The sequence below is a fragment of the Nicotiana tomentosiformis genome, chromosome 5, assembly GCF_000390325.3.
Source record: "Nicotiana tomentosiformis chromosome 5, ASM39032v3, whole genome shotgun sequence".
Classification (NCBI taxonomy): domain Eukaryota; kingdom Viridiplantae; phylum Streptophyta; class Magnoliopsida; order Solanales; family Solanaceae; genus Nicotiana; species Nicotiana tomentosiformis.
This window is the reverse complement of record NC_090816.1, coordinates 13,329,358-13,350,796: the sequence shown is the minus strand read 5'-3', so window position 1 is coordinate 13,350,796 and position 21,439 is coordinate 13,329,358. Positions and strand designations below refer to the sequence as shown.

Here is a 21,439-nt window from a genome sequence, read left to right as displayed (position 1 = left end):
GAATAGCTTGCCTGATCTAAACAATGAAGCAAACTAGGAAGTGGAAGACTTGACCGTTTAGTTTGAGATGATTTAAGTTTGAAATTTATTTAATTTGATTTGAGATAGATTTATTTTGAATTTATTAATTTTGTTTTGTAATGAGTTTAAACGTATGGTATTATAATTGTCATTGTTAAATACTTCATTTTATTATTACTTGCTTTGAATTTAGAGGATTAGACTAACAAAATGTGACTAGTTGTAACTAGTACAGAAGCGAAAGACTTGACAAGATTAAAATCAGTACAAAACTAAGAACTAAAATACTCACATCTTGACATTACTAAAAATAAAAAACATCCAGTTTGCAACTTAAAACCCTACCTTCAACCCCTATCTTGGTATTTAAAACCCTACCTTCAACTTTTACATTCAACCATTTTTTTCCCGAAAATTTAACCAACATTCAACTACTATTTTGTAACCCTACCCTAGGTATTGATACACGTATTGCATTTCATCCAGTGTTGCTCTCTTAATTATTCTACATGCAACTTTTCTTCTCCCCATTAATTTACATGCGACCCCTCGACACATTAACTGCTGCTCTTATTCTTCTCATTAATTGCTTGCTTCGATTTTCAGGTTGTATTGGTGTTAGTTGCATTGTAGTTAATGATTTCGGATACCAAAGTTGTTTTAATACAATACCTATTTTTTTTCCGGAATTAGCATAAATGTAAAATCTGTGTAAAATTTATTTTGAATACAAACTCCCTCTCACATTAATGACATACCAACCATTTAACTTCCTTATAAGGCATTTACTCTTCCAATACATGATCACTGATCATTCCATTTCGGTTTTTTGAATGATAATTTAAAAAAAAATTATTATAGTAAAGAAGACCAATGTGATGAAGATTGAAATTTCATAACATCAATAGTTCAGCAGAAAATCAAAGGCACAACTACCATAACCAAAGCAACATGAAAATAAAAGATAATAAAAGGATAAATCAACACAAACCCATCCTAGAAACTAATCAATTTCAACCGAATTATGATCAGAAGTCCCTTCTCCCTTCACTTGAGCATCGAAGACAACATACATTGGTGCAACATCAACCAACACAAATTTGACGACGAAACCTCGCTTGACATAATTGTCCAAAACAATCAACCTTCTTTGAACCTTATTCGATCACCAACACTCATAGATACAAACCACTATTTGCCACGATAGTGAAGAAGCACGGTTTCTACTGTTGGAGGAAGATGCTTGTAGATTTTTCTTGGAATATACAAAAACAAGAAAAAAAACCATTACTATTAAGTTTTCGAAAAATATGAAATTGAAACAAGAAAAAGCATATATACAATACTGATGCATATATATTTTCTGGATTTAAGGTATAAGAAACAAAAGTATTTTATGTAAAAATAAATTCTGTTAGGATTAACTCAAGAAGTTATTGTAAAATTAGAAGAAATAAAGTTTAAAGGACATAATAATTACCAGATCATCGTAGTTGACGTATGAATCAGTCATAACCACTTCAAATGTTGGATGAGTGTCTTCTTCATTATCACTAGTAGAAGAGTAATATAGGGCTGATTTGGTAGAGGGAGATGCGTCCATAGTTAGGGTTTGTAGGTGAGTACAAGTCTTTAGGGTTTGAGTATATGAGACTATATATATGGGGCCAACCCAGTCCAAAAAAATATTTCAAACGCCCTACTAAAAATTTTGAATGCTAATTTTCCCTCTTAAGTTTTTTCTTCGTTCAATTTTGACAACTTTGTATCTCATCGTTTGAGTGCTAATTAAATAGTATTTTAATGCTAATTCCATCATTTTTCATCCTAAATTTGAATCCCAAGTAGCAATTTTGATTATGAAATATAGATATATTTTGCATAAAGAGGTCCCTTTTAATAATCACGATCTTGGGACATAGTAGGTGTAACGACCTGATTGGTCGTTTTGAGCTCTAGCGCCTCGTTCAACGGTTTGAGGCCTTGAATAGCTTCACTTCAGGTAATATGATTTGTACATGTAGTCGGAGTTGAATTTCGGGAATTTTGGAAATTTCGGAGTGGATTTGGAAAGAAAAATTTAATTTCGGAAGCTTTAAGTTGGGAGAATTGACTAAAGTTTGACTTTCAATTAAACAACCCCGGAATCGAGATTTGAAGGTTCCAAAATATTTGTATGATGATTTTGGTCTTAGGGGTGTATCCGGATGTTGATATGGAGGTCTGTAGGTCATTTCGGCGTCAATTGGCGAAAGTTAGAAATTAGATGATTCTTGAAAAGTTTGACCGGGAGTAGACTTTTTGATATCGGGGTCGATTTTTGATATTAGAAGTTGGAGTAGGTACGTAATGTCAATTATGATTTGTGCGCCAAATTTGAGGTCAATCGTGCTTGATTTGATAGGTTTCGACATCAGATGTAGAAGTTTGAAGTTTTAAAGTTCATTAGGCTTGAATCGATGTGCAATTCGTATTTTTAGCATTGTTTGATATAATTTAAAGGCTCGACTAAGTCCGTATGATATTTTAGGACTGGATGGTATAACGTTTTGAGGTCCCAGGGACCTCGAGTTGATTCCGGATGGTTAACGAATCAAAAGTTAAAGTTGTGAGATTACTGAAGACTAGGCTCTGCTGGTGTAACCGCAGCTGCAGAGCTTTGATTGCAGGTGCAAGCTCACAGGTGCGTACTGTGTCGCACAAATGCAGAGCAATGGACTGGGGGCTGTGTTGCGCAGATGCGGTAGGAATTTCGCAAGTGCGGACTCGCACCTGCGGTTGGAAGGTCGCAAAAGCGGAAGCGGGGGTGATGAGGTTGGTCCGCAGAAGCGGGTTTACGCAGATGCGCGCCCGCAGAAGTGGGGACTTGACCATAGAAGCGGTTGGGCGGCTTATTGGCCTACGCAGATGTGAAGGACGAACCGCAAATGTGGTTCCGCAGAAGCGGTTAATGTGGCCGCATAAGCGATTTCGCTAGGCAGAAAAGGGCCAATTCCGAGGGTTTAATTTCATTCTCCATTTTTAAACCTAGAGAGCTCAGATTGAGACGGATTTTCGAGGGTTTTTCAGAGAAACTATTTGGGTAAAGATTCTTGACTTGTTTTTGATTTATTTTTACTAAGATATTATTTATTCTTCATTTAATTATGGATTTAGGTTGAGAAATTTGTGAAAATGGGGGAAAATCCTTAGGCCGAATTTTGAGGTTTTGATCGAGAATTTTGTATCGGGTTTGAATAATTTTAGTATGGGTGAACTCGATATCGAATGGGTGTTCATATTTTGTGACGTTTACCCGATTCTAAGACGTGGGCCAGATCGACCTTTTAGGGCAATTTTTGATTCTTTGCTAAACTCGTAGGTTTATTATTTAAATTAGTTTTTTGTAGTTGTATTCATGGTATGTAATTGCTTTTGTCTAGATTTGGGCCGTTCGGAGTCGGAAAGTCTTCTTATCCGTTAATTGAGCGAGACTTGAGGTAAGTGACTTGTCTAACCTTGTGTGGGGGAAATTCCTTTAGGATTTGGAACTATTGTAACAATTTTTGATGTGTGAATGTCGTGTACTCGAGATGACGAGTGTATACACGGGCTAAATATAGAAATTATGGTTCTTGTTGAGTAGTCTTCTCTTAATTCCTTAACTGAGTTGCCTTAGCAAGTGTAGTCATCATGTTTTGCCTAGTATCGCATGTCTACGTGTCTTAACGCTTACTTGCAATTTGTGCGACATGCTTAGTTAAATTATATCTTTCCTTGATTTTTGTATTCAGTGTTTAACTGTATGGTTCCTTGCTGTAAATTCGTTGTTCCATAGGTTATGAGTTGAGTCTTTACTTTTGGGACTATGAGGCGGTATTTCGGGAGTTCTCCTTGTTGTGTATTTACTTTTGGGACTACGAGGCGGTACCTCGGGAGATCCCCTACTGCATATTTACTTCTGGGACTACGAGGCGGTACTTCGGGAGAATCCTTGCTGCATATTTACTTTTGGGACTACGAGGCAGTACCTCGGGAGATTCCCTGTCGTATATTTACTTCTGGGACTACGAGGCGGTACATCGGGAGATCCCCTGTTACATATTTACTTTTGGGACTACGAAGCAGTACCTCGGGAGATCCCCTATTGCATATTTACTTTTGGGACTACGGTACGGTACCTCGGGAGATCCCCCTGTTATGTATTTACATTTATGACTACGAGGTGGTACCTCGAGAGTACCCCTGTTATTTACCTTGTTTGTTGTGTTGTTACCTTTCTGTAATTTCCCATTGTTAAATTCTCCGTTGTTTCATTATATTATTATATCTTCTGCCTTGCTTCTCTTTTGTTCCAGTAAGGCCCTGACCTGACCCCGTCACTACTCTACCGAGGTTGGGCTTGAAACTTACTGGGTACCGTTGTGGTGTATTCATACTATACTTCTGCACATCGTTTTGTGCAGATTCATGTACTGCTTATAGACTAGGTACCGATGAGCTAGACCGTACATGGAGACTTCAAGGTATACCTGCCAGCATCCGCAGACCTCGGAGTCCCCCTCTATCTTTATGATGTTGCTTTCTTTATGTTTATTAGATTTTTATGTATAGGGACACTTAGCACTTTCTCCTTAGAGCTTGTGACTTATTTCTACCAGGTTTTGGGAATTGTAATTATTTGAATCGCAGTTCTTGTTTATATTTCATATGTTGAGATTTTAGTTTAGTTTTATATTCAGTTATTCCGTAAATTATTTAGCTTACCTAGACTTAGAGACTAGGTTCCATAACGATATCCTACAAAGGGAAATTGGGCTCGTGACAAGTTGGTATTAGAGCTCTAGGTTCATAGGTGTTATGAGTCACAAGCAGGTTTAGTAGTGTCTTGCGTATCGGTACGAACACGTTTGTACTTATCTTTGGGAGGCTACAGAACTGTTTGGAAAAGCTCCACTTCCTTGATTTCCTCACCGTACGATTTGATTCTTTGACGCCTATGCCTTTATTTCCTTCCTACTCAATCTCCTGCGATGTAAAGCGCTTGTTATCAATTGGGCATCGAGAAGTTGTAGTGGTACTGCAGATATGGTGCAAGATGTTTTCCTTACGTGTTCGAGTGGGATATTATGTTCGCCTTGCGGAATGATGTTTTGTCGTTTCGGTTTAGTATCTGTACTCCCTATGGTTTTTAGGCTATACACGGATTGCTATGATGTTTACGCATTGTAATCTCACAGCGTTGGTGTAATGGTATGGTACTTGTCTATGTGTCGAGGCAGTGAATGACTTGAAAGAAGGATTTCTCAGTGCATGATTTAGAGGTTCAGCATTTAATTCTGGCAAAGGAAAGGCAATCGGACTATGGATATTCAGGCCTTAGTCGATGAAGCGACGAGACTTGATATTTTTGAGTGCGGTGGAATTCTCATTTGTGATGTGGTGTTGTCGCCCTGGTTAGAACGCATTAAGGTTCGCCGGTGTTATGGTCTTCTTCGATTTTCCTTCAGGGCAGGATATTGGGAAGTGGCTCCTAAGAAGAGGTTGTCAGAGATAGCGGTGTGTAGCGGTTCAGAATCAAATTGGTATTTCTAATGTTGATGGCTCCAGAAAGATGATCTTCTAGGAGGTCTAGAGTTGGTAGAAATTCATTAGTTCCAACGCTACATGTATGGATTTGATTTGAAACAACATTTGGGCAGCGAAGTATGAGGGAGGACATGGCGGGAAGTGTCTCGTGGTGGTTGAATTACTGGTAGGTCAAGTATGAGGAGCAGAGGACGAGAAGTTTCTTAAAGGAGATGGTTTAACCTAAGTAAGAGTGACAGATTAACATATAGATTCTGTGGTAGGACAGCTGCGTGCCTTGAGAGAGTTTAGAGCGGTTTAGGGAATCATGGTGGAAAAGTGACTAGGTCTATGAATTTTATTTGGGATGGTGGATACTGTATTGAAGAACAATGAATATGGTAGAAAGAAGTTTTCTTGAAATGAAAAGGGATGTGAAAACTTGATTATTGTTGGGATGCAACATGACTTTGAGGGTGGAATGTATTGTCGGACTTTCAGTCGATATCAATGGGAAATGAACGGACTTGTACATCCAGTGGATGAGCACGGGCTCAGGAGGGTTACTGATTTTGTGGTAGTTGTACCCAGTGCAACATCGTTGGGGGATATCAGTATGGATTTCCACAAGTGGGTTATCTCATGTGGACATGTCATTGGTTGTGTGATTTTGATGAAGTTTCTACAAAGAGTTCTACTTAGTACGAAGCGGAAGGTCGAGTATAGGATTATGGCTGATAATTCGGAATGTTCATGAAAAGTTTAATAAGGAACTACAAGAAATTTAGCGGGTTGACGGTGCGAGATCATGGCAATTGAGAAGGAGGGATCGTTGTGGGCTCTACATTATGTGATGGTAGCTTAAAGCTAAATGGGGGAGCCCAACCATCTACCATTCCATCACGTGGTTGTCTGCTTGTGCGGTTTCTGGTCATCGATGCGTTGGTGGATTATTTATGACTAGGAAAAAGGAAATATCGGGAGTAATTCGAACAAGGAACTCGATGAATGTGTGTTATACTTCGCCTTATCGATTCATGTGCGGGTTTTGGGAAGACTCAGAGTTTATGCTTCTCGTGGATGTAATGTACAAGGAAAATAATTCAGATGGTTGCTTCTTTGAGAGGGTGTTCATGTGCTAGCCGAGCGTTGAAGTATGGTTATATACGGGATCATTTCAGAGTGGGTGTACAAGTTGGAGATGATGTTGTGTTCTTGAGAAGGGTATGAGATGATTCATGGGTATTGGGACGATGTGGTCTCGCAATTCGAGTCACTCAGGATTAGTGTTGAGTTCGTTATGTCGTGAAGGATGCTATTATTATTTCCAAGGCAGGTCAAGAGTAAATTAAAAGAAGTGGGGTCGGTTAGTAATAGTTGAACCGGCATGATCGTGGCAATGATCAGTTCTTTCAGCATGTGACGTTACACGTGTGATTTGTGGTTGTACGTACGGGCTTGACAACTACCATAACGTGATTGATTTTAGAGGTATTTGATTCAAATGACCTTGTTGTGTAAATGGATTCCGGCGGTTTAGATCACGTATTGAGGTTTGTATTTTTCTACTGTTCGGGAATTAAGTTGCGTGTTGCAGGCTCTTCTGAAATGAGCTAAGTGAAAGGTTTCTATCCAATGTAATATTTATTTTACTGGTAGTTCAAGGGTTATGATGAATTCATGTATTCTCCCGTAGCAGCATGATGGGTGCAGTGAGTGGTATGGGAATTTAGAAGTTGAGGATCAAGGTTGCGGTTCAGTGTTGTCAAGAATGTCACGAGCTCGGATAAGCCGGGAAGAATTTGGATGTTCACAGTAAGCTGGCATTGTTTTTGTAGTGTCACCTGAGTACATCGTTTTGTATAAGAGGCTTTGTGTATTGATTTGCAAATTCTTGATTTGCTTTACAGAATTAGTACGATTGGTGGTATGGATGTACGAACTTTGCTACCTGGGTGGAAGGTCGTGGGAGTGTACCCCCTGGGGAAATCTATATAAGTGTGACATGTTAGTCACTTGATTGTAAAAGATTGAAACCAAGTACGGAGATGTTTGGTACTATCGTTAATGTGAAAGTTTATTTATGGAAGGCGCTCTATTCCCTTAGTTGTGAACCATAGGAGTTGGTCCGGAGTGAATGTCTGCTCGTATGTGTCATGACTGGGCCATTATGGATCCTTGGAAGGTTATTGGCTCAGTATGGTATGATCGGAATCGATTTGAGGTCCGCGGGTGGGCCTAATGTGAATGTGTGTTCTACGTCAGGTCGGATGTGTTCATTCATCATAGCATTGCTTACGGAGGAGTCATCGGGCATTGGGTGTTATTCCCGTTACCGGGTATTCCATGTAATACTCTATTGTGTTGTGTGGGTCGATAGACGGCTTGACTATTCGCATGTGTGTTGTGGCTCCGTGTAGCTTGTGGTATTATATGAGCAGGATGACTCTCGAGATGCAGGTCATTTATTGTACCTTAGTCGTGTTTGGGCTTCATAGCGTTTGGAGCTATCCATCTCCATAGGTTTTGTATTACGCACTTGGCGTGCTTGTGGACGGTACTCGGTATTCCGTAGGCAGAAGAATTATGGATTGATGGGTACGTTCTTGTTAATTGTTATGTATGGATCGGGTTGCACGCCGCAACGGTATCATATTTGGATCGGGTTGCACGCCGCAACAATATCATATGTGGATCGGGTTGCACGCCGCAACAGTGAGATGTTGAGTACGGTCCCCTATACTTACTTATTGTGTGTATTTGTTTTTCATTCTAGGAGAAAGGTTCATAGCATCTCTTCGGCCGTTTTATTCATTACGCGGGCCGAGTAGGGTTTTTTCGAGAGTTCGTTTTCCTTATGTATCACATTCGCGTTTGTAGCTTATTGGCGCATTGTGGGTGTCATATGTAATCTTTGGCAGTGTTTGAGATGGTTTATTGCCTGAGCAGCTTGTACTAGGTAAGACGAGGTTATTGGACCTGGGATCAGTGCAATCGGAGCTATGTTTATGTAGGCTAAAGAGCAAATATCGTTATTCAGTTCAGAATAAGGTGATGATCCTTGTTAGGAAGAGAGACTCCATGATTTTTTGATTCGGCAGGAGGTTAATAGTTTCTATGCATCTCTTCTGTCGTGGCAGTATTTCGAGAGTTGGAACATGACTCATATGCGTCATAAGGTGTATTGCGGGCATCAGATTCGTGAAATTCCAGCTATTGTGGTTGGAGGATGTTATTATGGGAAACCAACTTATGTGGTGCATAGTGTGAATTCATTATAGGTGCACGATCATGTTTTGGTACAGTGTGTGGTGATTGATACAGTGATGTTAGAATCAGGACTTGTAAAGCAATTCGGAGGTTAACATTTGGTTCTAAGGCTTTTTGACTAAATGATAAGGGGAGGATCTTCAGTCTGGCTCGAGATAATGTGTTTAACTAGGTTGTGGTGGTACGGGTAGGTGCACGAGGTGTTGAACAATGATTTTGGACAACTCCGGGGAAATCCTTAGCACGTTCGAGGACGAACGTATGTTTAAATGGGGTAGAAGGTCGGGTCATTTTGAGCTCTAGTGCATCGTTCAGCGGTATGAGGCCTTGAAGAGCTTCACTTCAGGTAATATGACTTGTACGTGTGGTCGGAGTTTAATTTCGGCAAGTTCGGAGTGGATTTGAAAAGAAAAGTTTAATTTCGGAAGCTTTAAGTTGGGAGAATTGACTAAGGTTTGACTTTCGAGTAAACGACCTCGGAATTGGGATTTGAAGGTTCCAACAGTTTCGTATGATGATTTTGTTCTTATAGACATGTCTAGATGTTGATTTGTAGGTCTGTAGGTCATTTCAGCGTTAATTGACGAAAGTTGGAAATTTGATGATTTTTAAAAAGTGTGACCGGGAGTGAATTTTTTGATATCGGGGTCGGTTTCCTATTTCGGAAGTTGGAGTAGGTATGTAATATCAATTATGACTGGTGCGCAAAATTCGAGGTCAATTGGACTTGATTTGATAGGTTTCGACATCGGATGTAGAAGTTTAAAGTTTTAAAGTTCATTAGGATTGAATCGATGTGCAATTCGTATTTTTAGCGTTGTTTGATGTGATTTAAAGGCTAGACTAAGTATGTATGATGTTTTAGGACTAGTTGGTATATTTGGTTGATGTCTTGGGGACCTCCGGGTGATTCCGGATGGTTAACGGATCAAAAATTAAAGTTGTGAGATTGCTGAAGACTAGGCTCTACTGGTGTAACCGCACCAGTGGAGCTTTGATCGCAGGTACGAGCTCGCAGATGCGGGGGAATGGAATAGAAGCTGAGTTGCACAGATGCGGAAGGAATTCCGCGAGTGCAGACTCGCACGTGCACTTGGAGGGTCGCAGAAGCGAAAGTAGAGTTGATGAGGCTGGTCCGCAGAAGCGGGTTCGTTTGCGCAGATGCGCACCCGCAGAAGTGGGGACTTGACCACAGAAGCGGTTGGGCGGCTTAGTGGCCTCCGTATATGCGAAGGACAGACCGCAAATGCGGTACCATAGAAGTGGCTAATGTGGTCACAAAAGCGATTTCGCGGGGCAGAAAAGGGCCAATTCCGAGGGTTTAATTTCATTCTCCATTTTTGAACCTACAGAGCTCGGATTGAGGCGAAATTTCGAGAGTTTTTCAGAGAAAACATTTGGGTAAGGATTCTTGACTTGTTTTTTATTTATTTCCACTAAGATATCATTGATTCTTCATTTAATTAAGGATTTGGGTTGAGAAATTTGTGACTCTATATCGAATGGGTGTTCGTATTTTGTGACTTTTACCCGATTCTGAGACGTGGGCCCATGTCGACCTTTTGGGGTGATTTTTGATTCGTTGCTAAAGTCATAAATTTATTATTTAAATTAATTTTTTGCAGTTGTATTCATGGTATGTAATTGCTTTTGTCTAGATTTGGGCCGTTCGGAGTCAGAAAGTCGAGGGAAAGGCATTCTTATCAATTGATTGAGCGAGACTTGAGGTAAGTGACTTGTCTAACCTTGTGCGGGAGGAAATCCCCTTAGGATTTGGTACTATTGTAACAATTTGTAATATGTGAATGCCGTGTTTGAGAGGTGACGAGTGAATACACAGGCTAAATGTGGAAATTTTGGTTCTTGTTGAGTAGTCTTCTTTTAATTCCTTAACTGCGTTGCCTTAGCATGTGTAGTTATCATGTTTTGCCTAGTATCACATGTCTACGTGTCTTTACTCTTACTTGAAATTTATGCAACATGCTTAGTAAATTATCTGTTTCCTTGATTTTTGTATCCAGTCTTTAACTATATGGTTCCTTGCTGTAAATTCGTTGTTCCATAGGTTATAAGTTGTGTATTTACTTTTGGGACTACGAGACGGTACCTCGGGAGCTCCCCCTGTCGTCTATTTACTTTTGGCACTACGAGGCGGTACTTCGGGAGAATCCTTGCTGCATATTTACTTTTGGGACTGCGAGGCGGTATCTCGGGAGATTCCCTGTCGTATATTTACTTCTGGGACTACGAGGCGGTACATCGGGAGATCCCCTGTTACATATTTACTTTTGGGACTACGAAGCAGTACCTCGGGAGATCGCCTATTGCATATTTACTTTTGGGACTACGGTACGGTACCTCGGGAGATCCCCCTGTTATGTATTTACATTTAGGACTACGAGGTGGTACCTCGAGAGCACCCCTGTTATTTACCTTGTTTGTTGTGTTGTTACCTTTCTGTAATTTCCCATTGTTAAATTCTCCGTTGTTTCATTATATTATTATATCTTCTGCCTTGCTTCTCTTTTGTTCCAGTAAGGCCTTGACTTGATATCGTCACTACTCTACCGAGGTTAGACTTAACACTTACTGGGTACTGTTGTGGTGTACTCATACTATACTTCTGCACATCTTTTTGTGTAGATCCAGGTACTGCTTATCAGACCAGGTGCCAGTGAGCTAGACCGTACGTGGAGACTTCAAGGTATAACTGCCAGCGTCCGCAGATCTCAGAGTCCCCCTCTAACTTTATGATGTTGCTTTCTTTATGTTTATTAGATTTTGATGTATATGGACACTTAGCACTTTCTCCTTAGAGCTTGTGACTTATTTTTACCGGATTTTGGGAGTTCTAATTATTTGAATCGCAGTTCTTGTTTATATTTCATATGTTGAGATTTGAGTTTAGTTTTATATTCAGTTATTTCGCAAATTGTTAGGCTCACCTAGTCATAGAGACTATGTGCCATCACGACACCCTATAGAGGGAAATTGGGGTCGTGACAGTAAGACCACTGAAAAAAAGAATCTTAATTAGCATAATAATTTAACCATTAAAATTATTTACATTCTAGTTAGCCTAATGAATCCTCCATTTTAGTTAGCCTAAAGAATCATGTCAGTGAATGAACAACCTATTACTGGTGCGACTATCTGATTTGGTTTGGATAGAGTTGTTGTCGAAATTAATGGTATTAGTTGAATTGTATTAACTATTTTGGTTACCAAAATTATATTGATAACTACAATTTTTGAATCCCCATGTAGATATTGAATCTTATTTACTAACAAAACTATTCACATACCAACCATTTAACTTCTCAATAAAGCATTTACACCTCTTATTTGCTCTTCCTAACTCTTTCGTATTCAAGACTGTTTTAGTCTTTTGAAATGATATATGAAAAAAAGATACAGTTATAACAAAAAACACATGAGAGCTGGATGAAGATAGAAATTTGATATCACTCATAGTTCAATAAAAAATAAAAGTACATATATCATAACTGGATGAACTTAAAAATAAAAGCTAAAAAAAGGAAAAACCAACGCAAACATAACCTAAAAACTAATTAATTTTAACCGGATCTTCAGAAGTTCCTTGACCTTTCACTTGCACTTTGAAGAAAACAAACAATGGTGCAATTTCAACCAACTCAAATTTAACGACCCTCGCTTGATATTATTCTCCACTACAAATATTTTCCAGCCTTCTTCGTTCACCAATGATCAATCCTACAAACCACTCTTTGCTCCTATATTGAAGAAGCGCGGTGTTATTTGTTTCAGGAAGATGTTCGTAGATTCGTTTTGGAATATGTTGCAAATAGAAGAAAAAATCATTAGTAATAACTTTTAACCCTAAACTATAAAACAAAAAGCCACAATGCCGGAGGCATCAATAATATACCGATGCATATATTTATCTGGAGTTAAGGCATCAAAAATAATAGTAGAAAACTCATTTAGCCCAACCCCCCATAAAATAAGACACACTGCCGAAGGTTAATGGTTTAAAATTATTTATATAAAAAAAATTCATTTACCAGATAGTCGTGATTGATGTATGAATCTTTCAAAAGCACTTCAAATGTTGGATTATGCTCGTCCTCGTTATCATCAGAAGAGGAGTAAGATAGGGATCGTTTGGCAGAGCTGGGAGAGGATTCCATAGTTGGTTTTCTAGGGTTTGTGTAAGAGTGTGTGTTTATGTCTATAGGGTTTTTCTTGGTGAATGTGTATATATACACGGCCAACCGTTAAAAAGGCATATTTGACTATAAATTTTAGTAAAATGCAGATTTGGAACCTAATTAAAATGTGTATTTTGCATATTTAGTCCCCTTGTAATATGAATTTTGATATCAATTATTAGATTTGGGACCTAATTAGCAATTTAATTATGAAATATTACTGAATTAAGTGTGCCCGTGTAATGTTCATTTTGACCTCAATTGTTAAATTATTTAATTCAAACCATAATAATAAGTAGATATTAATAATAACCATATAAATCCATTGACTAAGGTTGTAGTCATATAACCTATGTTAATTATATCGTTGCGCTTCATAGTTATATTGACCATCTATATAATAGTTAATATATAATTTCATTCACTAAGGTCATATGTATCGGCCACTAGATATTCATAGCAACAATATAAATCCATTGACTAAGGTTGTAGTCATATAACCTATGTTAATTATATCGTTGTGCTTCATAGTTATATCGACCGTCTATATAATATCCAATATATAATTTCATTCATTAAAGTCATACGTATCAGCCACTAGTTATTCATAGTAACCATATAAATCCATTGACTAATGTTGTATTCATATAACCTATGTTAATTATATCGTTGCGTTTCATAGTTATATTGACTGTCTATATAATAGCTAATATATAATTTTATTCATTAAGGTCATACGTATAAGCCACTAGTTATTTATAACAAAAATATAAGTCCATTGACTAAGGTTGTAGTCATATACTATGCTAGTGTTAATTACATCGTTGCGATTCATAGTTATATTGATCGTTTATGTAATAGACAATATATAATTTCATTTGTTAAGGTCATACGTATCAGCCACTAGTTATTCATAGCAACAATATAAGTCTATTAACTAAGGTTGTAGTCATATACTACGCTAATGTTAATTACATCGTTGCGATTCATATTTATATTGATCGTTTATGTAATAGCCAATGTATAATTTCATTCACTAAGGTCATACTTATCAACCTATAATTATTCATAGCAACCATATAAGTCCATTGACTAAGGTTATAGTAATATGGCCTATGTTAATTATATCGCTGTGATTCATAGTTATATTGACCGCTTATATAATAGCCAATATATAATTTCATTCATTAAGGTCATACGCATCGACTTATAGTTATTCATAGCAATCATATAAGTCCACTGACTAAGGTTATAGTAATATGGTCTATGTTAATTACATCATTATGATTCATAGTTATATTGACTGTTTATATAATTTTATTCATTAAGGTCATGCGTATCGGCCTAAAGTTATTCATAAGTCCATTGACTAAGGTTATAGCCATATGGCCTATGTTATACATAGCCAATGTATAATTTCATTCATTAAGGTCATATTAACCGTTTATATAACAACCAATATATAATTCTATATATTTTTATTGGATAATCTTAATTGTAATAAAAGAGAAAACATGATTAAATTTTAGGACTAAAATGTATTCTAGCTACTTTATTAGGAGGGAAAACAAGATGACATTTTTGGACTAAAATGTCAAATAAAATTTTCGGAGGGAAACAAAAGGAAAAGTAAAAATACGATTGGAGGGAAATTAAATGCTTTGACTCTTTATATATCTCTTAAACACAAGTTAAAGTGTTAAACAACATTTTCAACTCTCCAAACAAAAACGATACTATAAACATGAATGCTAACGGATGGATTGAAGATGATTTCTATACATGGTTTAGGATGAACGTGCTCAGATCGTACATTAAGCGTGATGATTTGGTAATTTTTTTTTAATTTTCATAATTTGATAACTATTGATTATCCCAACTAGCAATGAATCCCGAACCCTATTTTTACTTTATGTTCTTGCAGTTTCTTCCAAAGAGTATATGTGACTATCTTCCTCCTATTTGGGTTAAAATAATGCTTCTATGTAATGGGAAGGAGTGCGTTGTGACTCTCACATGTGGTGTTCGGAGAAGACTCGTTAAGGGGTGGAAATAATTTGTTGTTGAAAATAATCTGAAGAAAGGGAGTGTTCTTCTCTTTGAACTAGTTGAGGCTACATTAGGGGTTGTGATCTTCTTTGTTGAAGTGCAAGGAACACCTAATTCTTAGTTCGTCATATGTGCTTTTAGTTATATGTAGTGACTTCAAACGGATCAAAGTAGTATTATAAGAACATATTTCTGGATTAATATGATTGTTCCTTATAATATTTTTTTTTTCAAATGATTATTGTTATATTTATTTATTTATTTTAAGAAGACTACTAGATTAAAAAAAGCCTATTTAAACTGGAAATCATTTAATATATTTAGTGCAAAAAATGACTAAGCTAAAACTATAACCAAGATATTATTTAGCATTCATCGTTTAGGCCAAGTCCCCCTCTTCTTTTTTATCCTTTTATAACCAAGAACAAGACTGGGAAGCTTATCTTTAAAAAAGAGTTTAAAAATCGACATTAATTTGCTCATAGAGAAGTGAAAAAATTAACACGGAAAATCAAAAATTGTATTTACCGATACAAAATTTTTGAGACCGATCCGTTATTAATTAGAATTCAACCACCAAAACTTAAACGTAAACGAACCTAAACCAAAAGAGAACCAAAATATAAACCTAAACCTAAACAAGGGTCAAATAATATTTACATGGATTACTCAAGTCTGATAAATCTAAGATTAAGACTATGTGATAAAACCTATGAAGGGCACTGCCACTATATAGCAGAAGTTAAATTTTTTTTATCCAAAATCTGTATAGGCGGATGGATAAAGACAAGTTTCGATAATTAATTATAGTCATGGAAGAGAGTAATGGTTGCATGGAGGAGTGAAATTGACTACTGGGAAGTGTAATAGTTGCATGAAGGAGTGGAAGGGGCTACTGGAAAGTGTAATGGATGCGTAGAGGAGTGAAAGTGGCTACTGGGAAGTGTAATGTCCGTATGGAGAAGTGGAGGTGACTATTGGGAAGAGTAATGGCTGCATAGGGTCTCTACAAAGAGACATTAAGTTCTAATGGGAAGTGAAATAGCTATTATAACTCTCCCTATATATTTTTCTCGTATGCTAACCCTACATAAAACAAACAAACTGAAACTACTACTACATCTAAGCATAACAATGGATAGGATGCCGATCAAGAAAGTTGTTGAACAGCCACTCCATGGTTCACCCGTTAGTCATAATATTTTGTACCAAGATCTTAAGCGTGAATTTACTAAGCTGAAGCGTGAGGTTAATGAATTGCTTGAGAGGGTGGTTCGTGACTCAAGCATTGATTACCTAAAAAGTGTCATGTTGGAGGAGCATCCGCTAACCTCAATTTATAACATGCTTGATGATATGCCCACACCATCCGTCCAGAATGAAGCTAAGAGCAATTCTATTATTGTTATCACTAGTGACACTAAATCTACCTCCAAGACCACCAAGTCTCTCTTTGTGACCCAGAATATTGAGTAATTCATGCATTATGAAGTTTTCTCGCAAGTTGTCTTTCACTTATGGTGATGTTTTTCTAATAGTCTATGAAGTTGTCTACCCCTTATGGTGATATTTTTATTGATGTTATTATGTTTTAGTAATGTTATAAAATTTCATATTAATGAAACTATATTATTATGTCTTTGAATCATTTTACTTTACTTAAATGATCGTTTGATTCCAGTTAACAAAACATTCATATTGTCTTCAAAAGTGCAACTGTTCATTTGATGCCAAATGCAATGAAAGAACTAATGTAGCATTTGTAAAGATTAATTAAGTCCTCTAAAGGTGGTTAATGTTTTGCCAAATTAAGATAATACATTGAACTTATGACACCAAACCTTGGACAATAGGAAAATATATTGTCAAGAAATATGTAAAAAAACTTGAAGATAGTTGAAAATAGAAGAAGTACTTATGAAGCAAACTTCCCAAGTTCTTGTCAAAAGAAGGAATTGACAAGAATATTTTAGAGATGAATCAAACAGTGTCCAAAATCTGACATAACTACCATTTTCCAGAATCAAACAAATGTGAAATGTTCATCTAACATTTCAGGCAATGTCCAAAATCTAATGAATATCATGAATCAATGTAGTAAGGTTTAAAACATGTGCAAAATGAATCTAACACTTATAACTACTTAACATCTAGTCAGTAGATAATAACACTTTGACACTTAGAACTAAACTTTTCAATTGAGATCCAACAATATAGATAAAACGTTCAGTTCATAAGGGGAAAAATAATTTTATTAATAATCAAACTGAACAATTTTCTGATATCTTCATCCTTACAAACATTCCAGCTAACAACACATATGAAATAACACTTATTCCATTGTCACCTTCAACCCCTACACCACTTTCATCTACAAACGAACTTGAAGATGTTTCTTCACTGTTAGCATTTTCTTCTTGGAATTCATTGAATGCTGCTATGGATTCATCATAAGATTTGTAAGACTTGAAAATGCTTCCTTTGACACCTATAACCATAGGAGGACACTCACACCAAGAGTTGTATAATCCGGGACTTTTACCACGAAATACCACATACACCTTCGATGCCGATATATTATCAGCTTGACAACTTTTTCTAAACTCATTGAACGCTGCTATGGCTTCATCATATGATTTGAAAGCCTTGAAGATGCTACCCTTGCTACCAGTAACCATAGGAGCACACTGGTGCCAAGAGTTGTATAATCCAGTCCTCTTACCACGAAATACAACATAGACTTTCGAAGCATTATTCCTCTTCCCGTCCCCCATTCCTTAATCTAACCCTTAACTCTAAAAAAAAGATAAGAGATGAAGAAGGAGAAAACAAAGATAGAAATATGGGGGCTGGAAAAGCTTCTTATGGATATGATTTAATTCATATAGACTAACAGTGTAAATTTCTTTTATATTATCACTATATTTATTTATCCTAATAGATTGTCTGTCTAATTCTCTTAAAAATTAATTTCAACCATGATGAATACTTATAATCCTTCGATTTTCAAAAAGAATAAACTTATTATTATTTGGTGAGTCAAACAAGGTTTTCTTTGATCATATTTTTTGCAAATAGCTTTAATGTTTTTCTAAATTATTACTTATTGTGATCTATAGTGCTTTTTATATAGTTTTTAATTATTTCAATAAAGTTAAAAAATTATTTATTCGAATTCACACAGCAAATTAGTAAATTTGACTCTCGTACTCCAAAAAAGTTCATATAAATTAAAATGGATGAAATACATGGTGATATGATAATGTAAAAATTGTCAACATTGATATAAATTAAACTCTCACAAATATAAGGTTGCTTTCGCTCATATCCAACTAATCACAGCCTAAACTGTTGGTCCAATTAAAAGGGTAGCACGGTGCATAAGGCATCCCACATTCATGTAGAGTCCGGAGAAAGACCGCACCCCAAGGGGTGTGATATAAACAGTCTACCCTAATACAAGTATTAATAACTGTTTCTACGGCTCGAACTTGTGATCCAAAGTCACACAAAAACAGCTTTACCGTTGGTTCGATTATTCTTACATATTAGCATAAGATCATCTATTGGAACTTCTATATATACTCTAACATATTATAATATGTATAAGGTTGCTTTTCTTATTCGTGCAAATCACAAACTCTTACTAAAATTAACAAAACACGCTTCTAAAGTTATGGATAACCTTTCTAAAATTAACAAATATATATAAGAAGGTTGCTTTTTCTTATTTCCAACTAATCACAAACTCTCTGTCACACACAAATAAAAAACAGTGTCCAAGCCGTTTCCCCAATAAAATGTCATACCCCACCCCCTCTTGAGCGTGTTGGATAATTGTGCGTGTATATATATATATATATATATATATATATATATATATATATATATATATATATATATATATGTGTGTGTCTGTTTCTATATATAGATAAAACAAACACAAAGATACACTCCAAAATTTTCAACCTTATTTCAGCAAAAAATTCAGACAATATTGCAATGACAACACAAGAAGAGGGATTAACGTTAGAGCTCATTCGACAACATCTCCTTGAAGATTTCACAAGTACAGAATCATTTTTCAACAGCCTTAATTCTTGTTTTTCCAATCAAATCTCCCCTATTTTCACCTCAGTAAAAACAGAGCCTTCTACTTCCAATAATTCACTCTCAGATTCTCCTACATCGTACCCAAATTCACCAATTTCCCATTACTTCAGCGATTTCCCCGAATTCAAAACAAATTCAGACACTAATCTTAGCCCAACATCCAACAGCTCTGTTAGTTCCAACTCGACTATTTCATCGGATACAACGAGTAGTAATATTAACGAATATAAGAATAAGAATTACAGAGGAGTAAGGAAAAGGCCATGGGGTAAATTTGCAGCAGAGATAAGAGATCCTAATAAAAAAGGGTCGAGGATTTGGTTAGGTACTTTTGATGCTGACGTGGATGCAGCTAGAGCTTATGATTGTGCTGCGTTTAAGATGAGAGGTAGAAAAGCTATTTTGAATTTTCCGATGGACGCCGGAAAATCTGGTGCTCCGGCGAATATTCGCCGGAAAAGGAGAAGAGATAACGGGATGGAGCTTGAGATGCTGAATTTGTAACAGTGTAAAGGTTTTTATTTAGGAGAAAGAAGATGTGTAACAAAAATGTGTGAATTAAGTATGTTAATCCTTTAAAGAGCTGTATTAAACTCCCTCTGTTCAATTTTGTCTGAACTTGCTAAAATAAATGTAGAAGTTAATTTACCTTACATTAATTAAGAGTGATAGTTTAGAATATAGTTAGAACGAAAAGAAAATTTAAATTTTGATTTGATTAAATAAATTTGAATTCGTGAAAGTGAACGTCATTAGATAATGTTGATAGTGAAAGTAATATAAAGCCTTCTAAGAAGTCTCAAAATAAAAATATAAAAAAAATTCTCTCTGTTCCATTTTATGATACACATTTGATGTTTGGAGAGTTGAAGAATGTTTTTTTATTGGTTTTTAGAAAATACTTTTTAAATATTTTGCATTGTTAACTATTGTGACTTATAATATTTTTATGTGATTTCTAAATATATATACTTTTATTTTAAAGAAAATAATATTTTCATTCACGCTAAAAATCAGTTTGCATGACCTTCGTATATCAAACTACGTCACATATAATGCAAAGAATACTTTATACAAGTTTGTGAGATTTCTTGGAAAAGAACCTTTTGATTAGTAAGAGTTATGATAAATCATGACGGTAAATAGTGTCTGTTTGACCAAAAATTTATATATCTTGGTTCAAATAACTAAATTTATGTAACTAAGGGTTAATCTAAGCTAATAATAATATCTCTAGATGGAGTTTTTAAAGAGACAGTAAATGTTGCGTAGGTGTGGCCGAGTAACAACAATAACATACAATAAATATCCTAGAAATAATAAGTAATGATGTAGCATTCAATAATAATGAACAACAATAAATGACATTCAAGTAAATAGGAGGAATGATTCACCCAATAAATGATGGAATAAGTGAATCTTTCTCCTCACAATGAGTGATGATAGACAAATCCTTGAATATTCAAGTTATTCTCGGATTTAATGGAAAGTATGGACAAGAATCTTAGTGAAAATGTGATGTTTGTGTTTTAGTAGAGAGAGACGAATCATTTAGTCAAAGTGTGTTCTTTACAAATGAATATCACATGCCCCTATTATTGTCTCATTTCTCTATTTATATGGGACATATTCCTAAGAAACCCTAATAATACAAGTGTAGAGAATATCCACAAGAATATTCTCTTGAATATCCTATCTCGAAAATTAGTTGTTACAGCTCTATCAACGGTACTCGACCTCGGCCTCGTCCCTTGTTGGCACCTCGACTAGGGCTCTTGTTGATACCGACCCTTGTTGACTACGGCTCTTGTTGACTCTTCGACCACAGACTTTGTTGCTTCTTGGGCATCTCGACAAATTACGACTTGAGAACTCTTTCCTTAGTATTATCTTGGCTTAAACATTCCAAAGATAGATTTTGACCCATACAGTTAGTTACTCCGCTTATTGAGGCCGGCTTCAGTCGAGTTCGATGAGCGAATTTTGTTCGTCGTGGTCAGAACAATCGAGCGGGTTGTGCGGGTTGGAGTGCTTACGACTAACTGGCAACGTGGCCCTACGTGGGCCGCTTATTTCAAACGCTTTGATTTTTCCGTTTGGTTTGTTGGAGTTATGCTATCCACAAATTAGGATGACGTCATGACGTTATCCTTCATTATGACGCATGTTCCCTATGTGTTGCTTCGTTTCGTGTGTGACCCTTGATTGAACTTGCCGCTTCAATTCCGGTGCTAGGTAATGATGAA

General features: G+C 36.4%; 2 protein-coding genes across 2 annotated transcripts; one reads left to right on the top strand and one right to left on the bottom strand.

The window, feature by feature from the left end:
• Positions 1-17,341: 17,341 nt before the first annotated feature.
• On the bottom strand, positions 17,342-17,854 carry LOC138891940 (uncharacterized). The gene has a single exon (XM_070175628.1). The coding sequence runs from the start codon at positions 17,852-17,854 to the stop codon at positions 17,342-17,344; it is 513 nt and encodes a 170-aa protein (XP_070031729.1).
• Positions 17,855-19,013: 1,159 nt separating this feature from the next.
• On the top strand, positions 19,014-19,846 carry LOC104093596 (ethylene-responsive transcription factor ERF106-like). Its single transcript, XM_070202003.1, has one exon. The coding sequence runs from the start codon at positions 19,083-19,085 to the stop codon at positions 19,695-19,697; it is 615 nt and encodes a 204-aa protein (XP_070058104.1). The 5' UTR covers positions 19,014-19,082; the 3' UTR covers positions 19,698-19,846.
• Positions 19,847-21,439: the final 1,593 nt, after the last annotated feature.